The 26,359-nt window shown below is 39.9% G+C and overlaps 3 protein-coding genes across 7 annotated transcripts in view; 2 read left to right on the top strand and 1 right to left on the bottom strand.

Annotated features, from left to right (window-relative positions):
• LOC118431864 (WD repeat-containing protein 63-like) overlaps positions 1-7,590 on the bottom strand; it is a 17,626-nt gene extending 10,036 nt beyond the window's left edge. Inside the window, exons 1-10 of one of the 2 annotated variants that reach the window (XM_035843267.1) lie at positions 7,513-7,590; positions 6,637-6,825; positions 6,305-6,385; positions 5,580-5,785; positions 5,026-5,130; positions 4,621-4,770; positions 4,058-4,257; positions 1,278-1,394; positions 676-866; positions 126-250 (exon numbers count right to left, since the gene is read on the bottom strand). In XM_035843267.1, the coding sequence (XP_035699160.1) occupies positions 126-250; positions 676-866; positions 1,278-1,394; positions 4,058-4,257; positions 4,621-4,770; positions 5,026-5,130; positions 5,580-5,785; positions 6,305-6,385; positions 6,637-6,784 (1,323 nt within the window). In that variant the 5' untranslated portion in view covers positions 6,785-6,825; positions 7,513-7,590. Of the gene's footprint in view, positions 1-125; positions 251-675; positions 867-1,277; positions 1,395-4,057; positions 4,258-4,620; positions 4,771-5,025; positions 5,131-5,579; positions 5,786-6,304; positions 6,386-6,636; positions 6,826-7,412; positions 7,436-7,512 lie in introns of those variants that run through there. The other variant, XM_035843268.1, reaches the window with a different exon arrangement.
• Positions 7,591-7,742: 152 nt separating this feature from the next.
• LOC118431867 (recQ-mediated genome instability protein 2-like) lies at positions 7,743-9,898 on the top strand. Its single transcript, XM_035843274.1, has 3 exons — positions 7,743-8,204; positions 8,562-8,679; positions 9,082-9,898. Exons 1-3 carry the CDS (start codon positions 8,028-8,030, stop codon positions 9,222-9,224), a joined length of 438 nt encoding a protein of 145 aa, XP_035699167.1. The 5' UTR covers positions 7,743-8,027; the 3' UTR covers positions 9,225-9,898.
• Positions 9,899-10,972: 1,074 nt separating this feature from the next.
• Positions 10,973-26,359, top strand: part of LOC118431865 (transportin-1-like) — a 30,877-nt gene continuing 15,490 nt past the window's right edge. For all 4 annotated transcript variants that reach the window (XR_004833016.1, XM_035843272.1, XM_035843269.1 and 1 more), the window contains exons 1-13: positions 10,973-11,145; positions 11,363-11,438; positions 18,642-18,758; positions 19,259-19,398; positions 19,797-19,930; positions 20,616-20,697; positions 21,726-21,848; positions 22,379-22,497; positions 23,217-23,277; positions 24,307-24,402; positions 25,076-25,133; positions 25,530-25,682; positions 26,129-26,354. Coding sequence is in view for 3 of the 4 variants with exons in the window: in XM_035843272.1 (XP_035699165.1) it covers positions 11,047-11,145; positions 11,363-11,438; positions 18,642-18,758; positions 19,259-19,398; positions 19,797-19,930; positions 20,616-20,697; positions 21,726-21,848; positions 22,379-22,497; positions 23,217-23,277; positions 24,307-24,402; positions 25,076-25,133; positions 25,530-25,682; positions 26,129-26,354 (1,484 nt within the window). In the remaining variant the exon portion in view is untranslated. The remainder of the gene's footprint in view (positions 11,146-11,362; positions 11,439-18,641; positions 18,759-19,258; positions 19,399-19,796; positions 19,931-20,615; positions 20,698-21,725; positions 21,849-22,378; positions 22,498-23,216; positions 23,278-24,306; positions 24,403-25,075; positions 25,134-25,529; positions 25,683-26,128; positions 26,355-26,359) is intronic.

Below are 26,359 nucleotides of genomic sequence, written 5' to 3'. Positions count from 1 at the left end.
GTAGACACACTTGGCTTATTTTGTCCATTTGATCTGCTGACTTATCATTTAATCCTCTGCATATGAGAGTATCATATATATTTTCTTTCTTTGTCCTATCATTCCTTCCCTCCTTCCTGCCCTACCTGCGGATGGATGGGGTCAGTGAAGCTCCAGATGAGAATCAGAGATGGAGTCATCAGCGTCTTGGAAGCGTTGTCAACCCTCTGGTCAAACGTCAGCCTCTCTGAACAGGCCACTGCTATCACACCTATAAAGGTCAAACAATCATTCCATCAATTAGAGAGCCAGTATATGAGAGAATGTAAAATCTCACCATTAACAAGTAAGGAGGCCTTCGTATCTAACTTTCAGGCACTAGGGACCTGGTGCCCCTGTGAGACTCCTGAACTCAAACAACAGGTGCTTATTGATTTGCATCAACCTTATATTGACTTTGTCTTCCTTGTTTCCCATTGGACTATCTAAAATTTTCCTTTACCTCCTGTACATATCAATTCACAGGTAGGGCATAAAACATGCTCTTTATCCATACTGGTAACCACATTCATTTTTAATTATAACATTATCATTCATTTCAGCTGATGATGTACGATTGGATATGAGACTGGAAAAAACATACTTTTAAGATCATGTAATGATTAATAGTAGACTAGTGATTGGAAGAAAACGCACCTTTCAGATTTGGGTGCCAGTCCATACATGTGATGGTTTTATCCTTGCTGAACTGCAGGTCAGTAAAGGACTGGTACTCCTTAAGATGGCCGTCCGACTTGCTACCGAACGTGGCGTCATCGCTGGCCAGGGCTAACCAGTCATCAAAGAACACATCTACTATCTCGTTCTGCTGCAAGGCCAGCTCAAATCTGGTTGGAAAGGTAAGCATTAAGTGTTAGCAATATGGTGTTGACATTCAATGACAGAGGGGTTTAACTTTTCAAACATTTCTTAAGTGCAATCCACAAGACTGTGTTAGAGGAAATCTACATGCATTACTAGTGGTATGACTTTTTGACATGACATGTCATGACATCTATGATCTAGTAGACTTCATGTACATAGAAACAGGTTTCTAACTGTACATTAGACATGCAATTTCTAGAAAACTGTGAGGGGGCTTCATCTTTGTTTGTAGAAAAGGGAAGTCTCAGTAGCACTATAAGTGAGGAACAAAACATTTTACTATGGTATTACAGGTAAGTCATGTTGACTGGACAACTTAACATCATGTCATATTCTGTCCTTATCTACTGTCTTTATTTACTAAATGTCTTTACCTTGGAATTGATCCTTCAATGAAGACCTTGACTTCATTAGAGTTGGAGAGTTTTTCCTTCTCTTGCTCTGTGAACTCCCTCGGCTGGTACTGGGTTACAGCATTGCGTGGGTACTTCCTGTGGGTTCACACATACATCAATCATATTCATTGGATCTTTTCTTGAAAAGGTGATAAGGTCGAAACATTTGGTGTCTTTCTGTGATCTTTGAATATACAGTGTCACATATCTTAATCAAACACTTTTCAACCTGATAATCAGTGACATACAGATTCAACAAGATAGTGTTGTCCATGTCTCTGGTGGTCACCCTCCCACACCTTACTATATCATAAGGCATTGCCGCCATAGCCCACCCTGTGTGGGAGGGTACTGGTGGTATACTATTTCATGAGTACATGTTACAACTGAACAGGACAGACACAGTATTATCTTATAAAAGGGAGTTTGAGGAAGTTGAGATAAACCTTGACACCAGCAGGAAGTGCAGCAGTGGTTGTTGCCCTGGTAACTGGGATAACCTTTGCCCTACTTCCTCCCCGAGGTGCAAGGATTGATTACCTCATACAAATTGGAACTATATTTAGATCATGCACTGAGGCTAATCAGCACAAAGTTTCATCAGATCCCTAGACTAGGATTTCAAAACACAACAGATACTAGTAGTAATAAGTCTCTCATAAAGTTTGGGACAGTTGTACACTTGTACAGTTGTAAACTTATTAGCTTTGAGCCCAGTAGATATCATTCTCTGTCGTTACCCTATCCCGTACCTTTAGCCTCATCAAGTATCCACCAAAAATACAGGGAGAAAGGGAGCAAGAGAAAGAAGAAGATATGGCAGGTGTAAGGATACCAGACTGCTTCCAAAAGGATATCAGATGCTTCTGTCCTTTACCAACTGGGCCCATGGTGTAGTATCACCATGTCAATCCAGCACTCTGGTCAACAAGGCCTAACAACCAAACCCTATGCCTATTACACACATGGCCAAGCTGACCAGGGTACTAAGGGACCGTACGGCGTTTAGTGAGGGGGGAGGGCCGGTCGCCAGAGGGTCGGGTCAAAAATTTTTTGGTAGGCCCTCCCCCCAGGTAAAAATTTTTTTGCTAGGCCCTCCCCCCAAGTCAAAATATTTTTGCTTGGCCCTCCCCCCTCCTATCAACTTTGAAAAAAAAATTCAAGACGCCAATGAAACACCGCGCTCCCATTTGGAAATGTGCTTTGCGTCATACTTTTTCATGATTTTCATGAGATCTCTCACCCCTAGTAAAAAAAAGGAAAACAGAATGGCTCAAAATATCTGCTTATTAGAGGGATAAATATCTGCTTCATAGAGGCATAAATATTTGCTTTACAGAAGCTATTTCATTGTTTTGATATTAAAACAACACCTAAAAAGCATTTATATCTGGATTTCTAGCAGATTTGCGCCACGAAGCGGCGCGCGCCCCGCACCCTAAATTTACGTATTGCAAGCTCGCGGGCCTGAGCGGCTTGACGGAAACTATTTTCAATTTACATATATTTTGGACTTTTCCTTGGTTCTGTGGTGGTAATAACTTACGGTAAATCGAGGAAAAAATGAAAACCAAGACGACAGCACGATTTGACTAACCAAAACTGTAGTGGGGAGGGGGGCGCCGACGCTGATTTTCCCACGGCGGGGTAGATCGGTCGCCTCTCTCTAGCCGCCGGCGGGTGTGAGAACGCAGACTTGCAGGAGATCTTTTAGAAATGCCACGCTTTTTTGCCACGATTTCCTGCATTGCTTTTTTATGGGAAAATTTGCTGGTCAAATGACATTTCTATGAAAAAAATACGACGGTTTCAAGTTTTTGAGAACGATGTTCCGAACACCATGTCTGGCACGGCAAAGGCACAAAGAATCGCAAGGTAGGTCCGGGGAAATTTTGAAATCTTGACCCTCTTAAAAGCTATTTCCTTCAGTATGAGGGAAATATTTTGCTGACAAACAAAGCAAACTTTAATGGCATTTCAATTTAGAAATACAAAATTGAATCCCCCTCCAAACACATTATCACGATGTCGGTCATCAAAGGCGCGAGTCCGGTCACGTCAAAAGGGATCCAGGGAATTTGCAAATATTTACCCACGAGCTCTGAAACGCCATTTCTTACATTTTGATGGTAATAACACAGGGGTAAATTTTGCTGGCAGACTAATCTAGAGTTTAATAACTGTAAGTGAAAAAGGTTTTAGATGGCGTCATGCATAAGCCCCGCCCCCTCCCTTTCGCATTTTCACTGTGTCCCGAGCGCCGACCTTGGGCGATCCCTTGCAGAGGTCCAGAAAAATTTTGAAATCTTGAGCCTCTGAAACGCCGTTTCTTGGATTTTAAGGGACAAATTTTGCTGGCAGACTAAGCTATTTTTTTTTTGCTTGGCCCTCCCCCCAAGTCAAAATTTTTTTGCTAGGCCCTCCCCCTGGCAAAATATTTTTTTGCTTGGCCCTCCCCCCCCTGGCGACCGGCCCTCCCCCCTCGCTAAATGCCGTACGGTCCCTAAACTGAGTTGACTGAGCCAAGTTTATAAAGGGCCAAATTGTGCTGATCCTAGGGCTTGTTGGGACGAAAAATGATTTTACCCCATCCATCCCAAAAATGTAAAAAACTGTTGAAAATGTAGTTTCATAAGCTTAAAATGTATTATTTAGCCAGGAAAATCAACAACAAGGGCTCCCAAACAATGAGTTAGAAAAAAAATTTAAGCTGAAGACAGCCCTGGCTAATCCCCTTAAAAATGATACGAGTGCCGTACCAGTCTGTCTGACTGGAGCAGTCTGTCCAGGTAGCGATGGCTTGGGTGGCCTTGTCCAGTTCCATCAGGTGGAGCGAGAAGTTCTTGTCGTCGTACGGCGTACACTCCACGTAGCCGTCTTTCACGTCCTTCACATCCCGGTCCGTGAAGTTGACCGGAGCACCGAACTCACGACGCGGCCTGGCAATCTTGAACACTTTCTGATGGAAAACGAGTGTCAGGAAAAGAATATGATTACATGTCTATGTTATTTGCAAGAAATATCTGTGGGTTATATTATCCTCATAGTAATCATTGCAACATATCAGAATAGAGCAGGGAATGTCATGGGTTTTAATCCTTTAAATGTCTCACCAATTTTTCAAAGGTCAATGTATAGCAGCCACTTAAAGGTTGTAAAAAGATAGCCAGAGGAATTAATGAAAAATTTTCCAACCACCTCTTCTCAACTTTTTTACATAAAAAGTGTCAAAGAAATAATCTAGACACACAGTAATGCTGATTATTTGACACAAGCAATAGATAAACATCCATGAACAGAGATACAATGAATAGCGTCAGACCTTGGGACGAGTCTCTCCAAAAGCCTCCTCTGCAATTTCCTTCTCACTGCCGTATGAGATCCAGTCCTTCGGCACAGGTGGTGTGTACTCCACCACCTGATCCTCCTCCCCCTCCTCTCCCTCCCCACCCTCACCTGCTGCCTTGGGAGGCTGGAAGGGATTAACAACAGTACACTAACACATGTGCAATATCAGTGTCACCTCCAAAGGGAGATGCTATTTGATTCAACAACTGGCAGCTAGAAACTTCTAAAGGAAACATTGTTGTTTCTACATCTGGTACCATCAAACAGGAAACAGACAGTTTGGAGACTCTGATAAGCCACTACAAGTTCTTACAGAAATGCACAGGGTTCTTGTCAGTTGTCTAGGGATATTTCTTACACTCATACAAGGTTTTCTCACATTTAAGATCCTGTCCTTGGTCTCCTCTGTAGTGATCAGGTAGAAGTTCTGGCCGTACTTGAAGTCATAGTCGTAGATCAATAGCAGTTCCTCTCCTGGATAGTCCTGAAACATCATCATTGGAAGGTGTTAGCAGGAAGACACAAGCTGGTTGATGATGTACCAACATTATAACATATTATACAGCTTTTCAGGTTGGCATTGAAGCTCATAACAATACATTTGTACATGTACAAGTAGAAAGCAGAATATATCTGTGATAGCATTACATCACCCAGAATAGGACAATGGACACTACAATAATCATACATTTAATAGGGCATACTTATTCTGCTTTTAGTGCTAAGTAATATTTTCTGCTAATAAAATCTTCCTCCGACTTTATAGTGCAAGTTAGTGTTTCCCTAATACTTTTTAGATCACCATCTAACATGAGAAAGTAAGACCTTTATGAAAGAGTTGTAATTCTCTTGTAAAATATTATTGCGAGAGTTGTAAAAGAGTATTTTACGAAAGACTGACTTCACATAATGTTTCATTCTATCAAATCATACCATAACAAGTTGTTTAGCTGGGCTGAAGTCAGAAACAGCAGCCCTGGTTTTCATGTCCTGAATGATGTCCTCCTTCTTGAGGAGTTTGTAAGGCATGTCCGAGGACACATCCTCGTCTGCACGGCAGTCAAACAGCTCCTGAGACTTGGAGGCCAGGAAGATGGGGAGGAGGTCTGTGATGTCTGCAGGGGGTGGAGGGGCTGAAACTGACAAGTTCAAAACATTCCAATTAGAGACAAGCTATGAGTAATATGAGTACTACTACTATGAGTAATACAAAGTACATGTCATCATATGATAGTCAAATAGTTAATTTTCCCTTGAAGTACAAAGTATTCATCACCAAGGTAATAGCTAGTCTGTGTAACACAATCTCTGCTGTCCGGGGTTGTAACTGGCCCCTGCCTGTTCTAGGAGGCCAGCGGATGTTGGGCGAGCTGCTATAAATCAGCCTAGGCAATAGTTGTATCCGTTTATTCAGAATAATCAAATTCCTCCAAATAATGAGCTGCATCAATCAGCTGTAAGGCATTTATTCAAAGTTGATTTAACATTTAATTTTGAAGTCATGCAGTGTCTGAGTGTGTTTTGTGTTTCTCACATCAACACCATACAACGGTAATTCCAGAATCACGTCCAATTGCTGGAGTGCCTGCTATTTGACATAATGTATTACCTCTGGATGTCTATCCTTCATCATGTAGCTATAACTACTGTTTACTTACTTGTAGCTGGGGGTGCTTCAGCTGCATCTGCAGGTTTGGCTTCTTCTTCTTCTTCTTTCTTCTCTCCTTCATGTTTCTTGGCTGCAGAAAACAGGGTAGTCTGTATGTTAGTCTATATGTTAATTTCATAAACTACCTCCGGTTTCATGGATTAGTGGCTGGTATTCCTGACAATATATGAAACAAAAACAAATAAGTAGCTTAACTTTCCTGAGTCGTGAAAATTCTTCATATTAATATAAACAGCTAATATCTAGATCCTGAGCTCTGATTGGCTACTGACAGAAGGAGAAAGGAAAAGAACACACCTACAAAAACACAAATAACAGTACCTTTGGCTTTGGCACTTCCAGATCGACTCCTGGGTGATTTGGGTGTGCCTGGTTTTGAACTAGACTTGGACTTGGCGCTTGATGTGCGCTTGGCGCTCGAGGTGCGCGGCTTCTCTTCAGCGTCGGGCTCCTTATTTTCATCCGCCATTTCACTTTAGTGGAATATCATCAGCGTTCTCCTCCAAAATTCTGTTAACAAATGTTAGAAATGATCAGGATGTGTATTACTGTATTACACATTGACAAAAACAAAACGAATGTTTGCCAAGTGGCAAGTCTCTCCTACATGGTCTCACCAAAATCAACAACAGAAATATTAATGTATAAAGATTTCTACTTGTTCTGAATAGTTTACATTTACTTCGCATAACGTAATGCCCACATTGCAAATTTCTGGACATGACTAAAAGACATCACAGTTATGACAGATGCGCAAAGACTAGGTACAATACTGCACCTGTGGCAATGTTACTGTAAATGCAGAAATGTTCGCGGTAGATTAATGTTCGCGGTTTTCGCGGTGACCACTTCACCGCGAACTTAAATCCACCGCGAACATTTTTGTAGTATCGTATTAGATTACAGTCTATGGTGTTACCGCGAACTTAAATCCACCGCGAAAAGTCCTTTTTCCCGCTACCGCGAAATGAAATCCCCGCGAACTTAAATGCATTTACAGTATTAACGCCCCCCTCCCACTCATCGACAAATTTTTGTGTCAACATTCAATTAAAACAAGCCGCTTTACGTCTAAAAGAAATACATCAGATACAAACTGCTGATACAGAAGGGCCCCAGTACCCCATCGTTACAACTGCCAATGTCTCTACAAGTTAATGAAACAAGTTATCTAGTTAATTAACTTTTATTACGAACCTTCGCTCGTCCCGATCTTCTCGTCCCGCCGTCACCCTGGCGACAGGACTCCAACCGCGCTGCATCATGGGATATAGGACATCTGGTAACCAAAATTTGTAATCAAAATTGGAGAAAAAGGCGATAAATTCTAACAAACATGCTCTAAGATTAAGATTTTGCATTGATGATAAATAATTTTCCTTAATTATGCATAAAAATTGCGTTTCAGTGGCAGAAGCAACCGAAAGTACGAAAGGTCAAAGGTTGCAGACCGCGCCAATTTTTAAAGAGGGACTGCAGCAGTTTTCTGGGACAGGGTACGACCCCAAGCTCGTTTCCGTCACTATAGTGTTGTCTATGTAGATAAAGCTAACTATTATGATGGGTATGTAGTTTTTACAGCCTATAGAAAACTCAGTGGCACTACAGAGGTTGCAGAAGTGATTGATCTTGTGTGTTGAGACTTCAAACGAAACCAGAGCCCCCCTCCCCAAGGAACCTCCTTGCCCTCCCCAACTATTTCTTCAGATATTATGGGGGAGAAGTGGAAAGTCCCAGCCAGGAAGCTCTTCATCTCCCAGCTAGCTGGAGGAACACAACTTGCACCTGGTACAAGTAATAGTGTCGGGGCTGCAGGAACAACTTTGTGGCATGTGCAGCTGAATCCAATCTCTACAAAAGCGTGGGACGTCAACTTGGTCTGGGTTCAGGTATGATCATAATTTGCCACCATGCTGTGAATTGAGAATATTTATGATGTTCTCTGCTTGTGGTTTACTCATCACACACATTCACAGAGCGAACATGTGTTGTCCTGAATTGTATCACTAAATTGTGATAAAGATGCTATAGAGACCTCCTTTCCCCTTCTTCCCGAAGCTGTGAAATTAAATTGTCATGAACCTCAATTTATGTAAATTTACTGCATTTCATTAAATAGTTTAAACCTCCTTGATTTCATGTGATCTCTAAGGTCCATGTCAGTCGTGTGTTAAATGTATACTGTATCACTTATCTACCATTCCTCCTCTCTTCCATATTTTTTAACTCCTGTTCTTATACTCTAGGGTACTGTGGTGGACTGTGATGTTGCTGGGGACTGGCTCACTATGGATGATGGCCAAGGCATGGCCAAAGTTGAACAGATCAACAGTATCCCAAAGGCTAGAAAAAATTTTGATAAAGGTACAACTGTAAGCCATAATTGAAGAACTAAAAAAATAGATTTATGTGTACAGAGTTATCGATTTGTCTCTCATCATATCTATCCCATATAGTTGTTAATACCAGTCATTGTTGGATTGTACAGACAAAATCAATATTCACCTTGAATATTCACCTCACTTACAAGTAATTGAGTCATTGAAAATCCATGCCGATCTGAGTAATGAGGCTTATCCATTGTTGAAGTGCAGGGAAGGTGCAGTTCAGTATGTTTAAGTGTAGTTATAGAGGTCTGGATGATTCAATACTTGCAAATTGAAAGTTGTATTATATATGTATATGTAGCATTGTGTATATACTGGTCTGGTATGTTACAAGTTCATATGTATCAATAGCAATTGAAGTCTGTGTGTGTCTCCCCAGGCATGTATGTGATGGTGGTAGGATATGTTCTGCAATGTGGCACCCGACCTGTCCTCAAGGCTGTGAAGGTCCAGGATCTCACCAACCATGTCAACCACAAGGTCATGTGGAGCTTAGAGGTCACAGATCTGCAAAAGTACTGAGGACTTTCTTAGTTTCTTAAGAAAGGAGGAGTTTCTTAAAGATGCTGGGCAACATGAGAAACTGAAATAAGGCCTTGATGTTAGCCAGGATGCCAGAATGTATCCAGGGCCTGCACAGACCAACTGAGTTAAACCCTGCACAATATATATTGAGACTGGGCTTTCTGTCTGGCTATCTTGATGTTAATATAAAATTTTTGCATATTTTTCTGCTTATAAGAAGCTGGATGTATCAACAGTATATATACCTATGAAGACATTCATGAAGTTTTGATGAGATAAAATTTTTGAATTCATTCAAATCCCTCGTGCGATAAAACTTTTTAAAAGAATACATGTTAATATGTTGTATGTTCAATACAAACCTACAAATGTTTGATTGATAGTAGAACTTAGATGTTTTACTATGTTTTTCAATTAACTTACATTTGTAATCAAAAACACATTACTGTACTTTACTTTAATATGGGTTGTTTTAATATTGTACAAAGAATAAAAAGATAAGCACACAAATTGAAAAGTAGTGATGTGTAATTTGATACCTTCAGCACCATAAACTGTATCTGTGATATCCATATCTCTGATACCAGTCAGATTTTCATATCAGCATATTTTCATAACTTTTATTAACAGTCTAGACATTCATGAGTACTGGTAATAAAATTTCCATTATAGCTAGCTATTTCTATCATTCTAAAGTTTCTAATCAAGCATGAGCTAATGAATAAGTTAGCTTGGTGTTTTTACTGTCGCAGTAAACCTAGTGGGGGCAGAAAAATTATCAAAGCGATTTATTGATTTGCCAAATAGTAATTACTCAAGCAACTGAATATGATTTTGGAAACGGTCAGACATTTCAGATGACATCCATTATCTTTCATCAGTGACACTTAACTGTTTCCACAATCTTATCCAGTTGCTTGAGTAATTGCTACTTGGCATATCCAAGGAGGTTACATAACCGCTTTAGCCCGGGCTCGAAATACCACCTGCATATGCAGGTTACTGCAGGTAAAATTGGAGCTGTGCAGGTATTTCTGGTGTCTACCTGCACCTATCCTGTACTGCTCCATGTACTGGGATTTATACATAAATGTCCTATAATGTAGGTGTACATGTATTGTTATCAGATGCATTGACTGTTACCAATATAACGTCCTTGCTGTTACCACCTATGAAGTATATAAGAAAAATAACAATGATTCCTGAACAATTTTAGTATGATCCATACTTGCTAAATTCATAGTGGTGCAGGTGAAGTTTGTCTGGTGCAGGTAATTTTAAAAGTTACTTTCACCAGTGCAGGTATGCAGAAAAAAGTCCTGTTATATCATTAAATTAGCGTGTCTTATTACCTGGAAGTCCAACCTCCATCGACATGATTTATGGAGACTTTTTCCTTGGCAAGAATGCCTGTAGTAGAGGTACATGTATATGCACTTTAACCTTCACTAAAATATCAAAATTTATTAGATAGCCTGGGATGCTACTGTTTGTCGCCTACAGTTTATGATAAGCAGTATTGATACTGTTACCTGCCTGTTCGGAGACCATGGAAGGGTTAGATTTTATTACAAAAGGTGAAAATAAAATGCATGTTGTGTCAATTGCTAAATGCATGGGAAAACAAAATAAAAAGTTCACGTTTAACGTCAAATGGTTGCATTTTCACTCCGAAAATGTCAACAAAGCACCTGTGCCACATTCGGTCCATCATGTAATGTGGTGAACATAAACGTCGAGACGAGACCATCCAGCTGTGGTGCGCAGGCGCAGTGAGCGCACTTCTCGATCCTTGGAAAAGAAGCCGGAATCAGTCAAAATGGAGTGGCAGCCTGACCCGGCGGGTCTTCAACAGATTCTACAGCTTCTCAAGGAGTCCCAGTCTCCAGATACGGAGACACAGCGTGCCGTACAACAAGTATCCTTTAGACACCACCGATGTGTCGCCAGTGGTTCGCTTAGATGGGTGTCCGCGAGGCGTTAGACCGGACCTCATGAGACATGTGATCTCTCTGGTGCGCCAAAGGCGGTGCTGCTGCACCTTGTAGAACGCCAGATATGTCGAGATTTTGGCGGTTACGCCGCGTCTGCATGGAATAGTTTGGTCAGAAATGTATCCTTAACCTTTGTTCCAGAAATTAGAATCGTTAAACCAGTATCCAGACTTCAATAACTACCTGATCTACGTGCTGACGAAGCTGAAAACTGAAGGTAAATGTTCGCTCGCCGGACCAAACGTTGACATCCACGTTCGAAACACCGATATTTTGTGTCAAACCACGATGCCTCGGCTTCTCTAAGTACTGTGAATCCACACTGAAATTATGCCAAAGATATGAATAATTTGTATGTAAATGAGAGTATCCCACCTTTATTGATTACTGGGTATCATTTTAAGAGTATTTTCATGCTTGATTTTTCTGTGGCGTCTCTCTCACTTTCGTTTTCCCTCCACTGCACACCGCACGCACATCTAACCACCGGTCTCCTCGGTATGGTATGTAAATTTTGAGGAGTTGCTTGGATTTTGTTGCAATCAAAGAATTTGTAAAAAAAAATCTGTTTGGGTAGAAACAGGTCTCCACCCTCCAAAATGCATCATGCAACAAAATTCAAGTTGTTTTTTCGGTAATTTGTATTTTGTAAGGCAATCATGGCTTCCTGGAAATGTAATTAAAATCTAGCTCTACAAAGCAAGAAGCTTGTCCTCAATGTGGATGAGAAAGATCAAACAATTCTAAATCATGATCACCAGTGTAATGTTCATGTACAATATACTTAACAATGTGAATTGTGAAGTAGATTTGTAAGATTACAGATATTAAATCCCCCAGGGCCAATTTATAAAGATTTTGTCAGGTTAACCAAGGACACCTGTTCCCATTAACATTTTGTCAATTTAATTTCCTGCCATTGTTACTACATTTACAATAATGATCAGAAGATATCAAAAGTAGCATTTTTTGAATTTTATTTCAAGAGTCAAAAATTCAAACAGGTGTATAACTATAAGGAACTCGACTTGGAAAAAAAAGGTTGGTATCCCATGACAGGCCCTTTGTTGTAATACATTTATAATTGATAGCTGAAGACTTCACAACTCATTCTATCTCCTTTTCCATCATTTGTTTTTGCGTTTTTGTATTATGACAGGGAATATACTGATATTACTGATATTACACATCCTGGCATAGAGTAGATGCTTGTATGAGAATCACTGTTTATCAATTTCTGTGTTTAATTGTAGGGTACTAGTAATGTGGAATATTCATATAGTTTTGCATGTCCTAAGGGGGAAGCTGGATTGTACATGTGTGTAACCCCCTCCCTTGAGGCACAGAGCTGAACAGATTTTACATTCAGTGACCTTCAATCCACAAGGAAAATTTGCATAAATCTTCCATTGAAATCCAGAAAATTACCTTGGGTCTCGCGGTATTTTTTAGTTATGCTGGTTGGTTACACTGTGCGGTGTTCACGCCGGCTATACAATACAACAGAGACACTCATTGACTCGCATATTCAATACTCAGTTTATTGTCTGATGTCCCCAGTCTTGCTAGGGTTAACTTAGATGTGCTTGCGCATACGCCTGATTTACAGTCGTTTTTGAGTCGACTCAGCAGCCTCAATTGCACTCAGCGTCAGCGATTTGGAGTCGACACAGAAAAGCATGTGTAAATCAGGCCATAGATGTGGTGCAAGCCTTGGTGTCAGACAGTTGTAAGGTGTGAAGTAATACAGGATTCCGAATTAAAAACCAGAAAATATTAAATAACTTTGCCTCCTACAGTTCCTTTCAAGTTTGTGCAGAAGGGTTTTAATTGTTATACAGAATAAACTGAAGCAACTGTTATTTGTGGTGTGTACCTTAGACTAAGATCTTGACTTAAGGGAAGTATCAGAAATTTTTCTCCAGTCATTTTTATGCTGTTGAACTTCAACAGCATAAAAATGACTGGAGAAAAATTGAACACATGGATGAGTTATGTTTATGTTTAAAACATAAGCAATGCAGGAAAAGACAAATAAATATGATATGTGTCTGGACATGTATGAACTTGAAGGCCTGCCATTTTGCTGTGTATGCAGAAGTTTTTTTTTGTGGAGACAGTTTGCAATGATGAAACATGCATACTGTATGTGACGTGTAGTTATGCAGTGCAGACATGTTAATTATCAACAGTTGATATTCTTGTAGAAAAAACACATCTTTCTTTATAGCACTTTGATTGTTGTCACAGAGCATGGTTTGATTTGACAAGGGATCATTTTGTTTACCTACATGGTTATATAGTATCATATTTCCTCTGTCTGGAAAGTACCCTTTTGCATGGGATTTAAAATGTCTTGTGCAACGTTGTAGGTAACTGGGGGCATTTTTTTTGCCTATTTCATGAACATTTAGTTTGGACAGCTTGGTTCTTGAATTGTTTGTAACAGCTACCTCTCTGTCATGTTTGTAGCCATATTCATCTTTTAATGTTGCTGTATGACTAGCATCAGTGATTATTGTGTATTGTTAATTTTGTATCTATTTGTCTGGAGGTTTTCAAAAATCCACTTTGAATAAATACTGTAAATGCAGAAATGTTCGCGGTAGTTTTATGTTCGCAGTTTTCGCGGTGACCACCATGAAGACAAAATCGCCGCAAACATTTTCCCATTATTATAGTATGCAGTCTACGGCGCTACCACGAACTTAAAACCACCGCGAAAACTCCATTTTCCCGCTACCACGAAAGTAAATCCCTGTGAACTTAAATGCATTTACAGTAACCAATATTCTTTCAAATCTGCTGTTGCACTGCCCAAAATGCATCCCTATTCCATCAAAGAAGATGTCTCTGTGAAAATGCCCACTGGTCGTGCATACATAATGGCTGAACCTGAAGGTTACTTCTCCTGGACCTTAATCTGCATCTGTGGGGGAGACAGGTCAAATTTCTAGAGCCAGTCTAGGGTAAAAGGACATTAATCATCTTGGCCTTTGTGACCCCAGATTTTGTGATAATGAATGTGCCTACATCTCTGATAGGAAAAAGCATTGGGTTTCCATGTACCTACTTAGCTGTGGATAATGTGCTGTGATGTGCGTGTTGATTTAGCTGGGGCACACTGCAATTAAAGCATGCAAATTATTTGATCCAATAAATCTGAAACTCATTGCTTTTAGCAATTTCCTACAGATTTATTTCAAAGAAACCTTTTGATTACCCTTTTTTACAACCTTTCATCTAATTCAAGTGTTAAGCCTGTTCTAAAAGTAGCCTCCGAAGGGAGAATGGGAAATTCAAAAATTTTTGCCTAAATTGGGGAAAGTATTAGAACATTAATATATGGGTAGGATTTGTTGAAAAATGAGAACATGGTGTTTAATATTTTATTTGACCCGTATTCTCATTGTCTGTCTGCAGTGCTTATCACTTTGCGCGCTCTCCCAATTTTGTGCGCTGCATTTTAGCGGTGATAGATGGATTGCTATATTACCTATGAAGCTTGAACACCATGATTGGCATGAATATTCCAGTCTCGTACCAAGCATTGAGTTAAAAGGAACAAAAATCTTGACAAAAAAATTCTGCAGATAATTTATCATATTACCAATTGGTAGCATGATGTAGTGACAAGTTATTGATTTGAATTTTTTGTCTTGTAATGTAAAATTGAAATACAGTAGTGTTCGCTTTCAGTAATTTGTGCAGTGGAAATTTGAATTAGGATCACGTACATACGCAAGGTAGAAATCTATAAGGATGAACCTAGCCTGGGGTGTGTGTTGGAATATGGATTTTTGAAAAGGAACTGTTATACCATTTCATGTTTCATCAGATGACACTTGTATTTATGCCCTGGAGGCACTACAGAGTACTGTACGAGGGTAGAAAGGGTGAATGATTTTGGGAGCATCCTCAATCATCGTTTGCTGTAAACCAGTCACGTATTCCCCTGTTCGTCAGTTTTGAGAAATTCCTTGTTCAGGACTGAATTAGAAGACTATTAATTGAAATATTTCTTTGGTGTATTCACTTGATTCGTTGAAAAAATTGTCCCTAGTGCTATTTAAAGTCTAATTTTGAGGCATACCTTTTCTGTGTAACAGTAGAATTGAAAAAAAAATGCACTTTTAAAGGACCATGGATTTATTGAATAGTGACTGACAGAAAGATTTTGCACTTTCCGACAGTCTTTTGTTAACTACAAAGGTTATAAAAGTCCTGATCCTCCCAGGCATGTTAGTATGTTGGAAATTGTTGAAAATTCTGAATTGTTTAGTTTCCATGGCTGATTGAGTTGGAAATCAAAGTCCACTGTGGCCTTTTGTTAATGCCACTAGGATTTGGCCGGTCTATTTGGAGCAGACCACTTTGTTTCTGGGCAATATTTAAAACCGATGCCCTACTGTCAGTTTGGTCTCATTTGGAAGGGAAGTCTTATAGTTTTATACAAGTATATTCATGTTTTTTTATTATACTGGCAGGGTTCTCCCCAAAATGTAGAGTATTATCAGTGCTGTAAGAAGGTGCCTAGCACCATATACAAATTTTTATGAAGTAGCAAAATGATTAGGGAGATATTACATTATTAGGGAGAATCACTGTGAAGTTGAAATGCAGCTGTATAGTGGTACAGTGGGGCGGCAGCGTCATTCCATATTCTGGGGATAACCCTACTAGGCTAACCCTGACTGGTTTGATATTGAAGCTTTCCCAGTTTGATGAAATTCCTGAACAAAAGAATTACATGTAACTGCAAACTGAATGGGTTACATACAAAAATGGTTTTAAAGAAGTGTAACTGTTATGTATTGATGGAAGTATTAGAAGTTGATGCGTATTCATGAATATTGTATCCTTAGAATTCCTGACAGGCAAGGTCATGTTTCAATGTCAAATGAGCCAAGATGTATCAGGTGATATAGCTGCCTGCACTGTTCCACTCCATTAGTGTTACCTGATTATCATGCTTGTCTTTTCAGGAGTATCCCAGTAGTCAGGTGTTGTCACAAATCTGTCGTGTTTACTGTGTCCCCAGTAACGTTAATCATAACCTCCTACCCATAGATTTCAACTTCAATCAAAATTCTTTGGCCGCATTTATATGATCTTCATGTAGTTAATTAACCTGATGAGACCATATACAAATATGGTAGCAAATTTGGTTTGCTATTAATATCTCCATCAAAACCTACTAATGCTAAAAAGATTGACAGATACTCAGATAGTAAAATGTAGTCACTCTGTAAATGACAGTACATGTAATTGGTTGAACTGGTATGCTTATGTTGATCACTCCTGGCCAGTCAAGCATAAAGTCAAAATAAAAGGTACTGCCTTCTGTACTCTGTCATCTGTCTACTATGAGCCATTATAAGATGGATAATAATTGGATACTAATTTCTCACTTTAAAATTTGGCATCTAAATATAATATTCCTGCTCGCTGGGACACTTCTGATTTCCATTTAGACTGTTGTAAACATAACCTGTAATTTTCTAAATCAAGCATGTACATCTTATAACTGAACTATATCCGCTTCCACATAAAATATCAGTTCCGGCTGCGTTTACCAATGACAAAATTAGATATTCACATGAATAGATGTATGTGAGGGGTGTCTGTGTGGCACAACGGCTAGAGCGTTGGAATCAGAACCAGTAGGTCCTGAGTTCGATACTTGCCATGTCCCTGCCCCCATGATGGCAGGGCTCGTGACTGCGACTAGATTTGGTCGCAATGCGCCCGTAATTTTAATAATGCGTTTTTTTTTATAAACGATGGTCGCACGGCGCGCCAATAAAAAAAATGAGCAACGCCCTTATTTTCCCCCGAAAACTTCGCTCAAAGTTCAAAATTCGCCGATTTCGGCCTTCACCGAGCTGCCATTTTGATTCTAACTCAAGTCTCGCGCAAGTCTCGCAGTAACTCACATCTCGCGAATCGCGAGAGTCGCACCCCATTGGCCATTTCGGCGTGACGTAGCTCGCCCGGCCGCCATTATTGGTGGAATATCTGATATCCCCGCTGTGATCGCGGGAAAAATCACGCAGGAAAGCTTCAAAAGCGTGTATTACTTAACTTTGACGAAAACTCATCGAATGCCTAAAGTCCTTGGTGATAAGTACATGTATAGGATTCTTTTGGAGGTTTTTTTTGCTTGTTTGTCGGTGGAATGCGGGAAAATTTACAGCTAATGCGACGATGACAAACTGGGGAGGGGGGCTGTGTCGGCACTGACTAGTCGTAGAAAATGTTGAACGGAGGTCGCGATTTTTTCACGGTTCCTGCAGAAATTACTTTTGTTGCAGTCTTCATTTTCAAAAGACTGATAAATAGATGTTGTTTGTTGGGAAAAGTTCGATTGATTTGCCCTTCGAACACATCTTTTCTGCTACATTTTTTCAACTGAAAATATGAATTGTTTGTACACAGATTTTTTTTATATAAGTTAACACTGATGTTACAGGCTACAAGTAAACCTCTAATTTTCCAGTGCATCTATTTTCAGCTATGTTCTTAACAAAGTAGAAGAGATACAAAAGAAATGCAAGATGTACCTGACAGTCCTGGCTACACTTTCTCCTCTGTTGGTTTGCAGATTTTCTTGTAGACTTCTTTAGTTTGTTGTTGTTGTATATGTAACAGTCAAGTTTCACCTTTAGCAGTAAGGTTAATTTACTCTTCCTGATTGTGTCTATTAACTTATGAAACATTATAAAATTATTGTAAGGAATCAGTGTTATATTACTTGAAAGTGATCTCATGTATTCTCTTGTTTCTTGTTTGGTTACTGGGTAACTATATATAATATATAACACCCCTAATTAATTCTTTAAGCCATACCCACCTCTAGTCAAAAACATTGATTATTGGAGTAATACTTTGTATGGCTTAAGACGTTTGCATGTGCTCCCAACCTTTCATAGTGGTGCTCCTAACTTTTTGCTGGCGCTCCTAAGTTTTAGGAGTTAGGAGCGCCATGCTCCTAGGTCAAAAAGTTAGTCTGGAGCCCTGGATGGTAGAGTGACACCCACTGAGCCTCATGGCTAATCTGTCTGAAGGTGCCAAAAACACCTACGGATCTGCATACCTGCCACCAAGACCTGTGAATTTTTTTTTAAATAGGTGTATGTAGAATACATGTTTTGGCAGGCTGACAGTGTTACTGTTTCATAACACAGACCTCTTGTATCTTCATAACACAGACCTCTTGAATCTAGCTTACTTAGCAAAACCTCCCAGGATCTGGAACACCTAGATTCCAGAAATGGGTTTTACAATCCACCAGTGACACATCTCGGGATATCAGTTGCAACTTGTAAGATTGATCATCCAAGCACATCTTAAAAAAGGTTATGAAGAAGAAAGGCCAGTCTGTAATCTAATTTCTAAAGTTACTGTGGTCTGTTTTCAGATGAGCCCACCCGCTCCCTGAGTGGACTGATCCTTAAGAACAACGTGAAGGCACACTACACCAACTTTCCTGCGCAAGTCACCGACTTTGTCAAGAAGGAATGTCTGGCCAACATCGGTAAGTTTTTTTGAGGTTGCACAAGAAAATGTACTAGCACTTTTTTGAAACAGTACAATTGTAAAAACATTAGTGTGCCTACTGAAAAGATTATGCTACTGTTCATAATGTATTCTGATGTCCATTATTTTCTTGCATCTCACAGCAAAATTCTGTCTAAGTGTGGAAGAGCAGACATTTAAGCAGAGCTATCTCCAACTTTATGTTTGTTTCTGTCTCTCTCATTATTTGGGTGCCTATGTTGTCAATTTTCATTGTCAAAGCTTTCAAGTTTCATTTCTTGTTTACAAATATTCAGTTTCATCAGTTTCATGTCATAGAGTTCAGATTTCTTGATGTATAGGGAGAAGTTTCTCCAGCCCCACAAGCAAATTTCCATCCCAAGACAAAGGAAAGAGTGTTGCTGCAGACAGCCTCTCTTTGGATTCACTCCTGTTCTTGATAAAGAGTAAACCACCTATCAGGTCACTGTTAACTCCATCTGCGCCTCTTGTCTCCAGGGGACCCATCTCCGCTGATCCGTGCCACGATAGGGATCCTGATCACCACCATAGCATCGAAGGGCGAGCTGCAGAACTGGCCGGAGCTTCTGCCACACCTCTGCTCCTTACTGGACTCCAATGACTACAACACCTGTGAGGTGAGGAAACGAGGGTCATGAAGAAGATTCTGCGATAAAGTGGAAATCAGCAATAGATCAATAGATCTTAGCTGCATTTCCCAAATACTACATGAAAATTGGTTGGGAAAGGTTTTTTCTTGATATCATTATATTTTTTTGTTACACTGATCTTGGCTGTTTTTTTCAAAAATAGACATTGTATTTTTAATGTTTTAATAAAGGTAAATGGGATTTGCAAATTGGACTAAAAAATGGTAATTCTTTCTAATCTCCATACTACACAACTGTGTAACATCAAGACATTTGTAGCCAAAAGACTCTATCAACGAGAAGAAGCATAAATGCTTCTGAACAAACCAAGGAATAAGAAATTTGTAGATTAAGATAGAAGTTGACCTGACTATTGCATGTTGCAGGGTGCATTTGGAGCTCTGCAGAAGGTGTGCGAGGACTCAGCAGAGCTGCTGGACTGTGACGCCCTGAACCGACCCCTCAACACCATGATCCCCAAGTTCCTACAGTATTTCAAACACACTAGCGCCAAAATCAGGTAACACTGCAATACACTTAAAACATTGTAATGAATAGTGACTAAGAGACATGCTTTAGAAAGATGTGCTTCATACTTCTTCTAGAGCAATATTGAGCTTTCTGGACATAGTAAAAGTAAAGGTAGAGTTGAAATTTTTTTGTGTTTGCTCTTTTGAAGCCAAGCCAAATATCCAAGTTAAAATGCATATTTACATGGACACTACAATTTCAAACAATTAACAGGGTTGGACAAGTTTTATAGAATTCACTTGTCCTTTCGACCAAGTACATAAAAATTTACTAGCCCAAGCCAATATTTCACTTGCCCAAAATTCTAATGAAATTTTTCTATGTAATTTCTGTGTTGACCAAGGCTTGATGCCATGACTGAAAAGTAACAAGCATACCAAAATCTCACTTATGGAAAAATGGGCTTGCTTGATCAGCACTTTCACTTGCTGGTAGACTTGTCCAACCCTGCTTACATTATAAATTGTACTTCTCGTAGAGCTATATTGAGCATTCTGGACATAGTAAAATTAAGAGTAAAGGTAGAGTTGAATTTGCAACTCTAAGACAGTGGGTGAAAAGAGACTTTCATTTATGTACATGGACAAATGATAGGGTACCGAGTGTGTTGATACTTGTAAAAGTCATGTTGCACACTGGCTTGTTATAATGTATCATCCCATGTTATCCTCCAGGTCCCATGCAATAGCTTGCGTAAACCAGTTCATCATTAGCAGAACCCAGGCTCTGATGGTACACATTGATGTTTTTATTGAGGTAAGAACTTCATTGATTTTTTTCCCATGGGGAGTTGTACTGTATTTGGCATGTATGTCTGCCTGTGTTTCCGTTCTCATATATAATTTACCATTGTAGGAACCTCCCACGATTAGATAATGATCACAAATCCAGACAGAGGGTTAGGGGCCAGTAGTAATCCTATAGCAACAATTAGGGGAGTGTGTGGGAGTACTGTCACTGTAGCTACACACAGGTCATGTGTGGGGACAGTGGAAAAGTCTATTAGAACATGGAGAAATTTCTTGTGCAGGGCTTTTGTATATACTACAAACTATATTAAACCATATCAATGAATGTATTATGAAGAAGATTTTGAAGAACAGAGTGGGTTTAGTCTGGCTGTGCTATCTTCTAATGGCTTGCTCATTGAGTGTCTGTTACAGACCGTTTTGTTTCCACATAGTATCCTACCTTTTGATATGTAACATGTTTAAAGCTATTGATTGAACCCTTGGATTGGGACTCATCCACCCATCTCTACTGAAGTCAGGTGACGCCGGTTAAGCCTTGCTGGACATGTTACTCGATGCAGCAAACCAGCCAGTAAACTGCTCCTTAGGTTCCCAGAAGCAAATAGGAGAAGAGGCCGTCCATACCTTACGCTAAAGAACTTTATTGAATCAGAGACTGGACTTTGTGATAGGGACCAAATTGTCATGATGAATAATAGATCACACTGGAAGCGGACCTTTGTTATTGCTACAACTCGATAAGAGTAAGAGTAATATTATGTATGTGTTGTGTGTCAAAACCCTCCACAAGTATGAGGAATGGTAGGACCCAGAGGGGGGTCACAGAGAGAGGGCAAGTAGGTCAGACAGGGAGTCTGGAGGAGACTTACTGAGGGAGTTGGGGGAGGGAGTTGGGGGAAGTTGGCCTTGTGGCATGTGAGGAGAGGAGGAATAAATGGCTATATCTAGATAGTGTGTCTTGTGAACTTGATTGCGAACCTAACACTAACAGTACTCAACCTAAACACGTATCCCTGCCCTACTGCCCCACAGAACCTGTTTGCCCTTGCGAACGATGAGGACCCTGAGGTGAGGAAGAACGTGTGCCGCGCCCTGGTGATGCTACAGGAAGTGCGCATGGACAGGTTAATCCCTCACATGCACAACATCGTAGAGGTGAGTTGGTCCTCTTTGGAAAATGACACAGTATTTGGAACCTTTCGCCACAGTGCAATTCCTGTAGGAGAATCCTAATAGATACCTTCAAACAATGCTTCAAACTAAGAATGGCTGTATCAAAGTATGAGACAACGTTTGAATCTCATACTTGTACATGGTTTATCACCCAATTTTCAGAAGCCCTTGTCAAAAGACAAATATGGTTGTTTATCACAGGAACACAGGGTTAAACTATATCTGTGATGTGAATTAAGTTTATTAGTAATATTAACAAATGTTTATTGCCCAAAGCCCTGGTCATGTTACAAATACAGGAAAGACAAGATTTAAACGATTGGCCAATTTCCATTACCCAAAAGCCTAGTCTGTGTAACACAAACTCTGCTATCAGAGCTGCAACTTGCCCCTCCCCACAGAGGCCAGCAATTTTAGGCAGGCTGTATAGAACCATGATTAAATGAGGCTACCAAAAGCCAGGATGGCAGGAAGTATACTACTGAAGTTGACCTGTGACCTTCCCGTTCTAGTATATGCTGCTGCGAACCCAGGACGGCGATGAGACCGTGGCGCTGGAGGCGTGTGAGTTTTGGCTCACGTTGGCGGAACAGCCCATCTGTAAGGAGGTCCTCTCTGGGTATCTGGACAGGTAAACTTACCTCCAACACCTGCCGGTGGTCTATCAGTGGAGTAGGCCACGCTTCTGTGCAGCAAGGCGCATCTCATAATCAACTACTGCTGAAGGATGGAAGGAAGAACAGAATGAAACTGGTTAATGTGCTGTCTTAGGTTTTACAAGCCCCAAGTGAAGATAGGAAAAAGGCACTTTGAAAAACAAACATGTTGCATCGCAAATTTGCTATACACAAACAAAGATCTGAAATGCAATTTCTTTCCTAGTAAAGAATGCAGCATTTGGTTTTAAAGAAAAATTGCACATGTCTTTGCAGATTTTTGATAATCGTCATTCACTTTTTTGTATTGGGCAGCTTTATTACCTTGTCTTGAGAATGACCTTTCTTAATCAGAAGAGACACAGTTGTCAAATTTTTCAAATAATCACAGAACTTACTTTTCACCAAGCAGTTTCATAATGTTCCCCTCATCCTTCATAGAGTTGAAAAATGCAGTTTCCTTTTACCTAGTTTTCAATTCTCATCATATTCATATCAAGTTTGTAGCATACTGTACTTCTTTGTACATCTTCTGGGATTTCTTGATACTAGATTATACCGCAACATTTGATTTAAAAGTTTCACAGCGTACGTTCTGGGTATTTGCTTACCGAGGCATCTGCGGCACAATTTGTGTTGGATATATTATATTGTTGTTAACCTTTTTTATGGTCTTTTGGTACTTTTTTCACAGAGTTATTCCTGTTCTAGTCAATAATACACGGTATTCGGAAATTGACATCATTTTGCTGAAGGTAATATCTTGATTTCCATCTGTTCTTTACTTTAGAATAGCATTATGTACAACCTTGTTTCCCCTCTCTTCCTGGGTTCATTCAGGTGATATATTTGCAGTATCTTTTACATGTTGGTTGTATTTTGGTATGTGATATCAACAAAGATAACCTTAATAAGCAAGAAATGGTCATAAATTCAGATATTCCAGAAGTCATTTGAATTTTTATCAAAGCTTCCATTCTTCATATTCTGACAAAAGTTTTTAAAAAGACTTTTTTTTGAAAACGTACATTTCAAACTTTTCTTAACATGTAGTTTATCAAGGTTTTTCCTCACTTGCAGTATGACAAATTCATGTATCAGTTTCGCAGTTTGTGACTTTTCCCAGCTTTACATTTCAAAAAGTCACCCATTGTGCTACTGAACTTTTCCTCTTTCTCCTTTGGCCATTATTAAGTTAAGATACATACTTATGACATTATTATTTGTCAAATGTGGCAGTATGGAAGCACATTTTACCATGGCAAAGATTTGACTTTCAGTACCTAGTAATGTATTAGATGTCATAACCAGGGTACTAGGTAAAGATTGTATGCTGATTTGCTGGTGAGTGTTGAGAAATACTACTTGAGCAGAGACAATATTGTGTTCATAATGTCAACTTACATGCAAATTACGCAAGTTATAATTACCATTGCTTAAAAATGGTTAGGTTTGCTAGTTGCATGCCTACAGTACTTAACCTCACCTTCCACATTAGCTTGTAGGGTTCTCCAAGTGTTAGACTTCAATTGAGGAGATGAAAAGATGTGCATGTCCCATGTGTTAGCAAGGGTTAATTAGCATCGTGATATAATGTTTATGAAATGAAATGGGATGTGATAATGAAGTATTAGGATTTCAGCTCATATTCCTATAAAGTTATGTAGGTCCAAGACTTACTGTAACAATTATTGTGGACTATAGGAATGTGAACAAGTGTTATCTCAGCCATAAGGATTACGAGTATGTTCCGTAAATAATGGTGTCTCTGGAACGGTTGCCAGGGCGACGTGGAGGAAGACGAACAGGTGCCTGACAGAGAGGAGGACATCCGTCCCCGCTTCCACAAAGCCAAGACTCACACCCCCTCCGAGGAACAGGTCTGTGGGCACATCATCTTACAGTATCTTAGACCTTAGGTCCTCCTGTGCCTGATTTAGACAACATTAATTTGAGCAACAAGTTTCTACCGCTGTTTCTATTTCTGTTGGCCGCCGCATCCTCAACTTCTTTCTAGAAGATGGCAGCTCTTTTCAAGTCCTGTGCCAGGTCCTGGTCCTGTGCCATATTACGTACTGTGAATTCAATAAATTCAAACCAAGTTTGCAGGGGTTAGGGTGGTGAGGTCTGTGAGGAGGCTTTACTATTGTTCTAAGTTTGCAGTTAAAACAACTGTAATAGTGCAAGACAGCCATTGTTTGCAGTGTGAGGAGATACAATGTACAATGAAAACTAGGAACATAAAGCCACTGCAAATATTTCATGAATCACAGTAGCTGATTATGTTTTTAAAAAGCACCTTGACAGCACAAACCTCCATAAAGACAGCGATTTGCCCTGTAATAATTCCACATCCAAAGGCACCAAAGGTATTTTAATATACAAATCCAAATATTTTTAACATTTCAATTACTACTTTGTGTATCTTAAGGCCTACCCACTTATCTCCTTGTGTGTATAAAAACTTTGTATAATATGATTGGAAATGTTAACAAAATGCCTACTAACAATTAAGTACTCCTGCACTTCCTAACATGTTGTGTTTTATGACAGGATGGACAGGACAGCTCAGACCTAGATGATGATGATGCATTATCTGACTGGAACTTAAGTAAGTACCGTGGTTGTCTGGGTGGTTGTAACATCTGCCCTAGACAGAAACATGAGAACAGATACATCTAGGGATAGAAAAAGTATGAAGTAAGAAACATGTCTTCTAGAATAAAAGTCTTCCAATAGTCAGTTAAGGCTATTTATTTTTGGAGCTCCTTGGTACATCTATAGTGAAGGAAGTGTTGCCTACCCATCCAGTTCTTAACCAATGCTGGAGAACTCTTATAGGATTGGTTTCAATCCTATTCAAGGCAGTAGTAATATATTAGAATGGCTGGCTGGAAAGATAGGCCAAAAAATCAATTCTTAGTAGAAAAAGAGGCCAGTAAAACATCCTAAGCTGGTCTTTTGAGAATGGTTACTGAAGCTAATGCTTATATGTTGTATCTCCCAGGAAAGTGTTCAGCGGCTGCACTGGACGTGTTAGCGAACGTGTTTCGGGACGACCTGTTGCCAAACTTGTTACCTATCCTGAAGGAGACCCTGTTCCATCCTGACTGGGAAGCCAAGGAGTCCGGAATTCTGGTGCTGGGTGCCATCGCTGAAGGTCAGTTCTTGTCAACTTGAACCTTGAATGGGGACATCTAGTCACTTGTCACAACCTATCTTGTGCTGGAGATTTCTTCAGCCTTTGTCACACGTTCAAGATCTTATCCCTCCACTTTGTTTCCATTCACACCCCAACTAAAGTCTTGGTTGCGAGTAGCCTATTCATCCTATTAAAGCATATGACTTTCCTGGCTTTTATTTATCAAAATTCATAGTTGGCTGGTGCAGGCTTGGGAAAGTTGTGAAGACATGGTCAGCCACACCCTCATACAGTTTTTTTGGTGCCATGTTGCTAGAATTCTAAAGTTCATATCAAATAGGAAGAGTGTTCTTGAAATTACTAGTCAATACCACAATCACATAACAGAGTTTGACACACTCTGACAATTCTTTAGACCTGATATTTTGAAATGGTCATAACTTCTTGAGTTTCTCATTTCCCAGGTTGCATGAACGGTATGGTACAGCACTTGCCAGACCTGGTGCCGTTCTTGATAAAGTCTCTGTCGGAGAAGAAAGCGCTGGTCCGGTCCATCACGTGCTGGACGCTGAGCCGCTACGCCCACTGGATCGTGCAGCAGCAGCATGAGCTGTACCTGAAGCCACTCATGACAGAACTGTTGAAGAGAGTCCTGGACACCAACAAGAGAGTACAGGAGGCAGCTTGCAGGTCAG

Source organism: Branchiostoma floridae, chromosome 15, assembly GCF_000003815.2.
Source record: "Branchiostoma floridae strain S238N-H82 chromosome 15, Bfl_VNyyK, whole genome shotgun sequence".
NCBI classification, from domain to species: Eukaryota; Metazoa; Chordata; class Leptocardii; order Amphioxiformes; family Branchiostomatidae; genus Branchiostoma; species Branchiostoma floridae.
Note: the sequence above shows the minus strand (reverse complement) of the source record. Positions and strands in the feature narration are given on the sequence as shown.